Raw genomic sequence first — 13030 nt, forward strand, 5'->3', positions numbered from 1 at the left:
GGGGATGCTTCACCTGTTCCTACCCTTCTGCTAAATTGAGCAGTGTGGATTTCTTTAGTGACAGGTCTTCTGATTTGAGAAGTTATATGATAAATTGTTGAGAATTTAGAGAGACCAGGAGAAAACATGTTTTTGAGGGTGGGGTTTGAAGCCCCCGAGTTAGTAAGTTGTTAAATGTTGAAGTCAGGTAAGCTAGGGAGCAGGAAACTGCTTTCCTACCTGAGCCACAGACTGAACATTTTTAGCATAAAGGTATCTCCTTAAGTTCTGGAAGCCATGAGGATAAGGAGCTTTGTAACTCCAAAGTCTTAGGGGTGAGAAGAATGCCGGTTAGTGGGCAGACAATGCTCTTTCAACCACTCCCTGGAAGTTTACTCTGCAGGAAACTCTGGTGTTAATCCAAATCATAGATGCAATTGTCCCCCATTAAATTGATTTCCAGGAAGTACTAGCACATGTGGGAGGGTGTATGTATCCTCCTTTGTACAAGTACAATAAAAACCAAGATTTGCTGTTATAAAGGTAGCTCTGAGATGAGAGGAGACCAGCAAATTCCATGACTTTGGGGTCAGCAGCATTTCCTTCAGCTCTGATACACATGTGATAGTGTAGTGTTTGTCTGCTTATCTTTAGTGCTCGTAGTAAGAAGATAGAGCTACTTTGGAGACAGAGATAAAGCCCAGTTCGTAGAATGCTTGTCCAGTAGGCATAAACCATGAATTCAAGCCTTACCAAAGCATACACCAGTCTGTAATCACAGAAGCTGGGGATTAGGCAGGCAGACCCTCCTCAGCTGCGTAAAGAGTTTGAGGATAGCCTGGAATTCATGAGATTCCTACCCTCCTCTCCCACAAAAAAAGATGCAGCTCTTTTGGTTTCCAATCTGGGATGTCCACTTGGCAGTGTGGGAACACATGAAAGCGTAGAACCACTGTGACTCTCCCAGGGATGACCCAGAAGGCATCTGGGCTTTCATCAGCTCAGAGGCAGCTGTACAACACAGCCTATAAGGATGAGAGACAGTGGAGGACAGAGGCCACGGTCAGCAGCTCAAAGGCAGCTGGTGGGGTCCACTGACAGAGAGGAGAGGAATAGAAGGCTGGTCAAACCACTCAAGTGTCCAGTGAAACAGAACTTCTCTGTGAGCTTACACTAAGACTTGATTTTAAAATATTTAGTGTGTGTGTGTGTGTGTGTGTGTGTGTGTGTGTGTGTGTGTGTGTGTGTGGTGTGTATATGGATGCAGGTGTGCTTGTGGCATTCATAAGGCAACTTCCTGGAGTTGATTCTTTCCCTCCACCATGTGGGTTCTGGGGATGGGACTCAAGTTGCTGTTGTTGTTCACAAGTATCTGTACCTGCTGAGCCCTCTTACCAGCCCAAGAATTGCTTTTTGAAGCATAGATCCCTGAGTGTTTTCCTGTTACAAGGGCTTATAGACCACTGGGTTGGAGTGGACAATACCTCAGATCATTCCTAATGAGATGTAATAGCCTCTGCTGTGTAACCTGAACCAGTATCTACCATGTACACGGGAAGAGGCATTTATTGGGTCACAATGAGGAAGATCAGTGGTACATCTGGTTTGGTTGTGACTGCATGTGAGACCTCAGGCTGAGTCCTCAGGACTTGCTTGGCCTCCTTCAAATAGCACCTCATACAGAGGCAGCTTGAGCCCAAACCCACTCAAGCCAGGGTCGGAGAACTGACTCTGACTAGCCTGGACTGGGCCGTTGGCCTCCCTCTGAACCAGTCCTGAGATTTCTGAGCTTTGGCAAAAACAAAAAACAAAAAACTAAAGTCAGCAGCACCCAAAACATGTAGACACAATGTGGGGAAGGGTGAGCCCAAACAAAGACAGATGTTGTTCGACAGGCAGTGGCAGAACTATATGTTGGGGAGGCAAGATGTCTCTCAGATATGAATAAAATGAGATATGAACCAGAGGTGGTGGTGTAATCCTGTAAAGACAAGAGACCCTATTTTAAAACAACAGAAAAGGAGGCATAGGGCTGGCATAGGTGGGTCAGCAGGTGACGTACTTGCCACCAAGGCTGACATCTATTTCCAGGAGCTACATGGTAAAAGGAGAGATCCTACTATTGCAAGTTGTGCTCTCACCTCCACACTTGCATCATGACACGTACACACACACACACACACACACACACACACACACACACACACACTAGGTAAACAAACAAATAATAAAAAATTGTAGAGTGCCGGGCAGTGGTGTCGCACACCTTTAATCCCAGCACTCGGTAGGCATCGGCAGGCGGATCTCTGTGAGTTCGAGACCAGCCTGGTCTACAAGAGTGAGTTCCAGGACAGCCTCCAAAGCCACAGAGAAACCCTGTCTGTCTCAAAAGACAAAAAAAAAAATGTAGAGTGAAGACAGAGGTTTCTGTTCCACCTGGCCCCGTATAGCTGTTTAGACCCAAAAAACCACTCTGAGGCTTATATTAATTATAAACTGTTTGACTGGTGGCTCAGGCTTCTTACTGGCTAGCTCTCTCTTAATTATTATCCCATTTCTATTAATCTATATTTCCACATGGTCTTGGCTTACCAGAGAATTCCCAGGTGTCCTGTCTTCCAGTATATATGGTGTCTCTGCAGAGATTCATGCCCTATTCCTCTTTCCTAGTCTGGCAGCCTTGCCTATACTTCCTGCCTGGCTATTGGCCAATCAGCATTTATTCATCAACCAGTAAGAGAAACATATATTCACAGCATACAGAGGGAAATCCCCCATCAGTAGAGAAGGCGGGAAGTGGTGGTGCATATCTTTAATCCCAGCACTTGGGAGGTGGAGGGGGGTGGATCTCTGAGTTCAAGGTAAGTCTGGTCTACAGAGCAGGGCTACACAGAGAAACCCTGTCTTAGAAGAACAAAACAAAACAAACAATTATAGAGAAGTACAGAGCAACTTTATTTCCACATAACTTAGGATTCCTGTGGAGAAGGCATTTGAACACGGACGGACAGTGGTGAGCATGACTGCTTTGCTTAGATCTGCATGCCCACAATTAGACCTGTACACAAGAAGCAGCCCCTCTGCTGGGAAATGCATTTTTTCCTGTCCCCTAGATTAGCTTGAATCTGCACTTACCCTGGAAAGCTGAGATTCTGGGTGGTCACAGGGCTCTGATCACCATGTTATAAATACAGCAATGTTCTGCTGTGTGCTCCCAGGTCAAAGTGGAGATGTTCATGGCTGAGCCATCATAGAGTTATGTATCTGAAGGGCAGGGCCTTTACATTGTGGAGCACAGCTAGATTGATGCCCCATCTGAGATCCTGCTCATGTTTCCATCTATGCTGGAGTGAGTCCGTCTGACTCCAGTGAGCCATTGTTCTGTCTTGAGCGATGGGGCTGCATACGGGACCCGTACCTTGGAGTCTTTCAGTATGGGCAAGCCTTGACAGAAGAGCTCTGCCCAATGTCACAGAGCTTGTCCAGCCTCAGTTCACACCTTTAGCTGTCACCCAGTTCCTCTCACACTTGTCATATTTGTGTGTATGGGGGAGGGGGGAGGGGATGAGGGTAGAAAGGCAGTAGGAGGCAGAAGCTAAAAGTGTGTGGCTCTGGAGTGGCAGTTTCAATGTGATGGTAGTGTCAGGGCACAGTCCTTTTACATCAAGGGAGTGTGTCAAAGTGACTTTCTGGAGGAGGTGGTATTTAAGCCAAGTTCTCACAGCAGTACAAAGGACTGGGCATGGGGCATGGGGCAGGGGGTGGGAGGGAAGGGGTGTTCCAGAGATGAGTATAAAAGGCTACTGGGGAGTCATGGCTGTAGTGTGGGCTGAATGTGCTCCTGCCGTTACAGGGACATGGACAAGGTGGAGCGGCAGGCCATGCCACAGGCCAACCACACCGAGGCCTGTCAGGAATGTGGCCATGTGGGACCTGGGCACTCCAGAGATTGTCCTCATCGAGGCTATGAAGACTCCTTTGGCTTCAACAGGAGGGAACCGGAGGAGGAACGCTTCCATTCTCAAAGGGACCCACTGGAGGGCAGGCGGGACAGGAGCAAGGCCAGGTCTCCATACTTGCCAGCTGAAGAGGATGCCTTGTTTGTGGATTTACCTAGTGGGCCCCGAGGCCAGCAAGCACAGCCACAGCGAGCCGAGAGGAACGGCATGCCACCACCTGTCTCTTATGGCCCAGGAGAACAAAATGGGACCAGTGGGTATCAGCGGACTGCTCCTCCCAGGGCCAACCCAGAGAAACACAGCCAGAGGAAGACCAACCTGGCCCAGGCAGAGCACTGGGCAAAGACTCAGAAGGGGGATGGCAGGAGGTCAGTCATAGTGTTGAGGTACTGCTAATTAACATGTTGTTGATGATGATGATGATGATGTGTGGTGTATGCACGTGTGTGTGTGCACGCGTTCGTGTATGTATGTGAATAGCTGTCAGTTCCCCAGTACCTGCTAGTTAACCTCTCTACCTCTATGAAAATACTCTTAACAGCCCTCCAAGGAGGTATGATAGCTCTAATTTACAGACCAGAGAAATGGGCTTGGAGAAGGGAAGCAGCCTGCCTAGGACATACAGATTAGTGGCAAGGTCAGAGTTTAAAGTGTGGTCTGAGCCTCTGCCCATCAAGAGGACACAGATGACCAGCCAGCGGTGTTAGTAACAGGTCGACTCTTACACTACTGCCAGCCCCTCTGCTTCTGAGGAGTCCCTCCCTATAGACTCTTGAGGGCACTGAGACCCAGCTGTGAACCCCAGATGCCTGGAGGAGTCCAGGGAGGAGCCTAGGCACTATAGGTACTCGTCCTGTCAGGGAGTACAGGCTGTCCATCTATGGCTCTGGAAGCTGGCTCTGCCCTTGGGAGAAGAGCTGCAGCCTGTTGTCAGAGGTGGGCATGGTGTCATGTATGTCTGGCCTACGTTGTGAGTGAGAGTGGCTAGTGAAGAAACTATAAGGAAGAACTTCACTTAGAGACATGGCTGTGGGACTGACCAGAAGGGGAAGCCTTCTAGATTGTAACTAAGATACTTGCCCCTTCTCCCTCGGAAAGAGCAGGTGTCGGCTCTATTTATTTAAATGTTGTGTCTTACTGAAAACAAATAGCTGTGGCCCCAGAACAGAGGGAAGTACACTGTTGTCCTTGGTGCTGAGCCCATGGTGTATAGTTAAGACTGTGCTGACCTCATTGTCACTGGACAGTGCACATAGTGGCAGTGGAAGGAAGGCTGTTAGACTGCTTTGGTCCACATGGGGAACTATTTCTAACATACCCCTGTATTTTGAGGTACTCTATATTGCATTTCTTATCGTTTAACTCTGTTGGAATGGGGTTAGCAAGAGTCTCACGTACCCTGAGTCCTGGCATGTTCTGTGAGCTTGTTTTTGAAATTCTAGCCTTCTGTCTCTACCTGTACCCAGTGTTTAAAGTAAAGCATACTTGTAAAATAAAAGGTGGGATGGGGCCAGGGATTATTGTGGGTTTGAGGGAACATAGTAGGAAATGAAAGACCTGCGTGATTGGTGTGGAAGCTAGGGTGATGAATTTCTGCAGTGAGCATAATGGTCATACAAGTTGATCTTATGCTTTGGTGTGACTGTATCTGGAGCAACTTTTCTCAGGTTATCCTGTTCAACTTTTCTGTTCTTGGAGCCACAGAGCAGGTAAGAGACCTGGAGCTCCTGATCTCCTGACACACATCTGTTGTCAGGGCAGAGCTACCCCAGGAGATGTTCCTGGGACCTGTCATATCCCTTCCTCCATCAGCCAGTTAATACAGTTTGGCTGCAGGAGCTAGTGGCCATCATCATACTAGTATCTGAGGTTACTCCAAATGGCACACAGTGCATAAATGGAAGGCATGGACTGGAGGATGGGCTCAGGATTTGGGGCACTGCCTGGGGGGTGGGGGGCTGTGGCCATCTAAACATAGTAGACAGGAGCTGCAGAGACAGAAGGAACTTGGTTGGGACATGCATACTTTAAGTTTTGCTTCTGGGAAAATGAACAATGGTTATGAAGTCCTGCCCTCCAGGGAAAGCCCCATGCCTGGTTTCTGCCCCAGCCACCACCTCTGAGGATTTGGGTGCTGCCACAATCAGACACGGGCTTTGGGAAAAATGAGTGAAAACTCTGCCACCTAGTGGCAAGCAAACACACTTGCATTCTAGACAGGTTTGGGCTGAAGAGATTTTAAAATTCCCACAGCTAAGTGAAAAGAAACTGTCGAAGGGAAGCTACCATATTTGATGGCACCCATTTCTACTCCTCACAATGATCTAATCAGAGGCTCTTATCATCCACATTTTATAGGAAGGGAAGTAAGACTCAGAAAAGACACGGACCTGAGGTCAGATACAAGTGATTTAATAGGCAGTTAGATAGCACGTTTCAACCTTAGGGGCCTGTTTAAACAGGGTCAACGCACTCTGCCTGAAAGTTAGCATTCATATGTCTAGTGGGGCTGAAAAATCTACATTTCAAAACTATATTTTAGAGAGGGTCTTGAACCCAGGGCTTTGTGCATGCTTGGCGTGACTCTTAGTAACTGAGCTATATCCCTAAACCTGTATTTTAAAGACTTTTTAGATTTATTTTATATGTATGAATGTTTTGCCTGCATGTGTCTGTATCATGTATGTTCTTGCTGTCTGCAGAGGTCAGAAAAGAGACTCAGAGCCCCTGGAACTGGAGTTACAGATGGTTGTGATCCACTGTGTGTGTGCTGGGAATTGAACTCAAGTTCTTTGCAAGAGCAGCCAGTGCTAAGGCTTCCCTCCAGCTTGTCCTTTTAACCAAAAAGGAATAATTATGGAGTTAGAGAGATGGCAGTTAAGAAGAACGTTTTCTGTGCAAGCTTGAGAACCTGAGTTGAGGACTTCAGTATCCACATAAACACCACGTGTTTCACCCATGCCAGGCAAGCCTAATGTTAGGGCACAGGCAGATGAATCCAGGAGCCCCCTGGTCAGCCAGCTTAGTCAGAACAAGAAATTCTAGTCCAGTGAGAGAAACAGTCTCAAGGGAGCAGGCAGAGAGCAGTATACTTCATGTCCCCCTCTGATCTACACAAATGTACATGGGTATGCACACCCCAACACACGTGCACACACATACACTTGATCATGCATCTTTAAAAAGTAATAATTATATATTGACGGAATAGAGGGGACATTTGGTGTATGCATACATTGTGAAGTAGTTGAAACAAGCTAATTAATGCTCGTCACCTCACCCACACATCCTTATGTGTGTATGTGGTGAGAATACTCAGTCTTGAAGTATATATTATTAACTGTGGTCAACACGTTGTGCAATGGGGCCTCTCACACATGCTCACTTGATCCATTTGAAGGTTTGCACACACTGACCAACATTTCCCTCCTTATTTCTGCCATCCCCAGGTCTGGTAACCACAGCTTTACTCATTGTTTCTCGGCATCCCACATAGAAATGAGAATGTACAGTGTCTGGCTTAATTCAGGAACCTGCCTTTTGAACAAGGCCTTGGGTATTGATGCTGCCACTGCCTCCACTGACCATATATAAAGTTAGCATTGGCCCAGAGTAATGTCTGGCACACTACACTATATAATGTCTGCACTGTATATAAGTTTGCTATGTGAAGTTAATAAGTCAGAATCAGGATTTGAACTGAGGCTTCTGTAACCCCAGAGCCTGTTCCCTTTAAAAAACTATACTACCTTGCAGATTAAACTAAAAAATCAAGCAAAAAGAATGAATTTGTGTGTGTGTGTGTGTGTGTGTATGAGAGAGAGAGAGAGAGAGCACATAAAAGTACCACAATGCACACACAGCAGTCAAGACTTTTTTTTTTTTTTAGATTTTATTTATTTATTATGTATACAACATTCGGCTTCCATGTATATCTGTACACCAGATGGGGGAACCATATCTCAATGGATATTTTTGAGCCACCATGTGGTTGCTGGGATTTGAACTCATGACCTCTAGAAGAGCAGCTGGTGCTCTTAACCTCTGAGCCATCTCTCAGCCCCCAGTCAATACAACTTTTGAGAGTCTGTTCTCTCCTTCCACTGTGTTTTCCAGGGATGAGTTCAAATTGTCAGGCCTGCGTGGCAAGCACTTTTACCAATAAGCCATCTATCTCACTGGCTATAAACTTTAGTTTTTAAAGTTTATGTTATAGATGTTTTGCCTGCATGTATGTCTGCATCACCACACATGTCTGGTGCCTATGAACGTCAGAAAGAGGGAGTTAGATCTCCTGGAACTGGAGCTACAGATAGTTATGAGCTCTTTGTGGGTCTCACTACTGAGTCATTTCTCCAACTTCTAGACTTTTTTTTTCTTAAGATAAGGTCTCCTGTATCCTAGGCTGGCCTGGAACTTACTATGTAGCCGAGGATGACCTTGAACATCTGATCCTCCTATTCCTGGGATTATCGGTATATGCTACCACACCTGGCTTGGATTTTAATCTTCAAAAAATTTCCATATTTTGTCCCTTGCTGATTTTTTTTCTCTGTCCCGGGAAATGCAATAGCTAGGTTTAGTAGCTTTCAGTCATACCTGCTTTTTGAAGGGCTAGTTGTTGCATCATGATTTTCTCACACCATGGAGTCTCGTTTCTGGCCTTTAAGAAGGTTTGGCTTGGCTGAGAAAGAAATGTCTTGGAAATACTAAAATCACATCAGCCCAGGACCTTGAAAAAGTCCTATATTGAAACAACAAGCTAAATAGTAGAGACTGCAGGCTGTGGCCCTGGGAGGAGAAATGGGGGTCATTGTCCTGGAGAATGAGTGAGATTTGAATAAATGGGGCTTGGGGAGCCTGGATACAGAGGAAAGAGCAGTGTTGTGAGGACCAGAGGAAAGCAGACATTCTGGGTCTCAGCCATGGAGGGAAGGGAAGCAATGACAGGAAGGTACACTCCCTGCTAAGGACCTTCTGACTCGGCCATTTAGGATACATTTTGCCTTACTTACCTCATTAGTTCTCAGAACCCCTAGATGAGGCAGTAATACTACCTTACATACAGGTAGGGAAACTGAGGCTCAGAGCAGTCAGTAAGCCTCCTGAGGTCACATATGCCATGTATGGTAGAATTGAGATTAGAACCTGGGGCGGGCTACTCCCTACTTTTGCTTTTCTGTAGTGAGAAGTTACTGAGGTTGGGGAGCTCTGAGACGGCCAAAGGGATGCTCATGGATTGGGGGTGGGGTGTTCCTTCATCAATTGTGCTCCAGGCCACTGGTCCACCTCAGCCTGTCTCAGCCCTGGAAGGAGCAGTGAGAAAACATCAGGATTTCAGAGTAGTAGGTCGTCACCAGATGTTAGAAAGCCATGAGCACCAAGCCAAGGATTTAAATGTTATATAGACAGCAGGGAGCTGAGAGGGGTTGAAGCATACTAGAGTGATCAGATCAGTTGATCATGTACAGGAAACACAATAGGAGGCCCTCAGAGTTGTCAGGAACCAGTCTCTGGGTTAGAAGGGTAGCAAAGGGAAGACTCCTGCTCCAGCTATTTCCTTTGTGAGCTTCCAGGGTTGGCACTAGGCTCCCGGGCAGAAGGAGAGAACTGTGAGGCCTTCCCAGATCCACACACATTGCTTGTCATTGACAGCTGGCAGGACAGGAAAGGCAACTTAATTATAATGTTTTAGGAGTGACAGGCAAGGGAACCCTGTGGTGGTCCTAGCTGTCAAAGAAAACTGCCTCTGAGATCTTGTTCAGTGAGAAGCCCTATGTGTCGGCTTCAGTCACTGTTTGGGGGTCCTCACAGTCTCCCCAGCAGGCTGACCTTGTGGATTTCCTGAACTGTGTTGCCTTGTGTGATGGCCTGACAAGCTCCCTCTCTCTTTCTCAGCTTGCCCTTAGACCAGACACTTCCTCGCCAGGGTCCCAGTCAGCCCCTGTCCTTCCCAGAAAACTACCAGACTCTTCCCAAGAGCACTAGATATCCTTCTGGGAGCTCTTCACCCCCTCCCCGGAACCTGCCCAGTGACTACAAGTATGCACAGGACCGAGCCAGCCACCTGAAGATGTCCAGTGAGGAGCGTCGGGCACATAGGGATGGCACTGTGTGGCAGCTATACGAGTGGCAGCAGAGGCAGCAGTTCCGGCATGGCAGCCCCACGGCACCCATTGGAGCTGGCTCCCCAGAGTTCACTGAGCAGGGCCGCAGCCGGAGCCTGCTGGAGGTGCCCCGCTCCATCTCTGTACCTCCATCTCCTTCTGACATCCCTCCACTAGGGCCTCCCAGGCCCTTCCCACCCCGGCGACCTCATACACCAGCAGAAAGGGTCACAGTGAAGCCGCCCGACCAGAGGAGGAGTGTGGACATCTCACTGGGGGGTTCTCCCAGGAAAGCACGGGGTCATGCTATCAAGGTGAGGCCCAGGAACTTCTACCAGGTGACTGGGGTGTGGCATTGAGAGTCAGAGTCACTCAGTGGCTTCCTGGCAGCCTGCAAGACAGGAAAAGGTGTTGTTGTTTAGTCAGTTCATTTATCTATAACAACCCAATTGAGGTTTAACTCCCCAGGGACTGTTCAAACAGTTTTCTGTGCTGTGCCCAGTGAGGAAGGTGGTATGTTCATTTTGGAGACCAGACTCCCAGGGTTAAGACAGGTGGAAGGGCACATGGTAGGTGGGCCTGGGGGGGAGTGACTGACGTTTTCTTGCCTGGCCTCAGTCTGGCTTCTCTTCTCCTGTTACAGAACTCCTCTCATGTGGACCGGCGTTCCATGCCGTCCATGGGCTATATGACCCACACAGTCAGCGCTCCCAGCTTACATGGAAAATCGGTAAGCAGCCCCTCACTTCCCTCTTCAGGTGATTGACATACCATGGCATATGAGACCCTAGCCCATGGTATTTCCTCCCTCAGAGCCGATCAATTGCAGCCCACAAGGCAGTTTTTAACCCCTTCTTAGAGATGAGACAGAGGCCCCATGGCTCATTCAGGCTTTGCAGCAGGTCCTCCAAAGACTGAGGAAAGTGGAGGACAATACTGGGCTGGTCCCCTCTTTGGATTTTGCCAGAAGTGTATTCTAGCTACCTGCTTTCTCCTTTAGCATCCCTCCTTTCTTCCCTGGCCATCTCTGTGATTGGTTAACAACTCTCCCTTCAAAGCACTCATCCTCCTGGTGAAGCTGAACTGGTGGCTTCTGAGAAAGCAGCTTCTGGTACCCTATGCTGGCGGTGCCTTTATTTGCCCTAATGACAGAAGCCAATGCGATCATTGCCTAGTGGTGTCACATCAGTGTTGTCCTGGCACGGGGTGAAGAGTATAATTGCAGCGGTGTACCCTGCGGTGGCTGACTCCCTCCCGATGTGTCTACACGCCCGCAGCTGGAAGAGCTCTCACTGCTGCTCACCCGGTTGCAGCGGCACCAGGCCAAGTTGGCCAGCGTGCGCAATTTCGCCGTGGGCCAGTTACTGCACCACTACTTGACCTTTCCTGCCTGCCAGGTCAGCGCCGGTGGGCTCTCCTGGGCCCAGGCAGAGATGGCCTGCCACCCATGTTCCCCCGTGCTGTGTGCTCTGGTCTGTCCTGCTGGCTGGCTCTCTCCCTCTCCCCTTGCCTCTTTGCTTCTGGGTGCTACAGCGAGTCACTGTGAGCAGTGGTGGAGTGCTGTCTCCCCACTCTGGCACAGGGGAGGGCTGCATGGGGTGGGACAGACCTGAACCTTGCTTCTTGAGCTCTGCAGAGTGATTGCCAGGCTGGCACATGGTCATCTTGTCCAAGAGCTGTGCCCTGTCACTCATTGTCACTCAGTCTTGTCACTCATTGAAGACACGTGGGTCAGCCTGGAGGGAAATGTAGGGCACCTCCACTTGTAGAACAGCCCTCATCTCTTGTCCTGTTTAGCTCTGTAGGAACCTGCCTAGGTAAGGTGCAGCTAGTTGTTATTATGGGACAAAAGGGTCCTGAAGGGGCCGTGACTCACTGCTATGTCACCAAGAGTTTGCAGGCTGGAGCCAGAATCTCTGTTTTAGAATGTTAAATAGCATCACAACTTGGGCTTAGAATTCAGGGTGTTGCTCTCTTGGTTTCCTGGAGCAGCTAAAGAGAATGAACTCCTTATCTGTAGAGTTGTTCTTGGGCAGTGGTGGTTCAGCCATATAAGCCTGATCTCTCCATGCAGCACAGAGCCAGGCAGAGGACAGATGAGGGTGCTGGGATTGCCACTTTCCTTCCCTGACCTCTTTTAGCAAGACTTGAGGACCCAGGAAATGTAATTAGAAAAATGAGTGTAAGAATAAACATGTTAAAAACAAACCAACGTAAGTTCAAAGTCATCACTGAGTAGATGACTCAGTGGTTAAAGAGCTTGCCATGAAAGTGTGTGAAACCTATAAAAGCTGGGTAGGTGTGGCTGTCCTCCTGTGATTCCAGCTCCAGAGAAAGCTCGATAGTAAGACTAGCTGTATCAGTGAGCTCTGGGTGATTGATGAGGGGCCCTGCCTTATAAATAAAGTGGAAGAGCAATGGAGTGTTCACATATGTGTGTGCCCCACACATGCAAAAACATGCACGTGTCCACACATGTGCCTGCATGCATATCATACACATAGACACACACATCAAAAAAAAAAAAATAGAAAAGAAAGAAGTCCTAAGTTGTGAATTTGATTTTAAATAGCAGGCTCCAGCTGTCTTTTCCTGTTCAAAGTGTATAGGGACAGTGACTTTGGGAAGCAGGGTGGTGAGGAAGGCTGTATAGGGAAAGCCTATGCAAGCCATAAGCATCCCTTACAGACAGGGCTTTCATGCCTAAAGCACTATGTGAACTTCTCATGTGTATGTATGTGGGTGATGGTCTCACACCAGAATTGTCTGTCTTCTCCATCCTTGGCTTGCTCAGCTGGAGGCCCTCAGTCCACTAAGAAAATGGTATCTGGATCATTCTTAAGCTCTTGCAACTCCTCTACCTCAATTAGCTTCTGTGCTCTATTGAATGGGAATGTGACTTGTAGGCAGCCTTATTCTCAATAATTACAACGAAGAGCTTGATTGATCCCAAGAAACACCACAACACAGAGTGGCTGTGTTGGC

At 48.0% G+C, this 13030-nt stretch overlaps 1 protein-coding gene across 2 annotated transcripts in view; it reads left to right on the forward strand.

The window, feature by feature from the left end:
• Window positions 1–13030, forward strand: part of Plekha7 (pleckstrin homology domain containing A7) — a 189034-nt gene that overhangs the window by 143551 nt on the left and 32453 nt on the right. For both annotated transcript variants that reach the window (XM_027410144.2, XM_035442267.1), the window contains 3 exons: window positions 3833–4306; window positions 9837–10359; window positions 10689–10775. In XM_027410144.2, the coding sequence (XP_027265945.1) occupies window positions 3833–4306; window positions 9837–10359; window positions 10689–10775 (1084 nt within the window). The remainder of the gene's footprint in view (window positions 1–3832; window positions 4307–9836; window positions 10360–10688; window positions 10776–13030) is intronic.

The sequence above is a fragment of the Cricetulus griseus genome, chromosome 3 (genome assembly GCF_003668045.3).
Source record: "Cricetulus griseus strain 17A/GY chromosome 3, alternate assembly CriGri-PICRH-1.0, whole genome shotgun sequence".
In the NCBI taxonomy this organism is placed as follows: domain Eukaryota; kingdom Metazoa; phylum Chordata; class Mammalia; order Rodentia; family Cricetidae; genus Cricetulus; species Cricetulus griseus.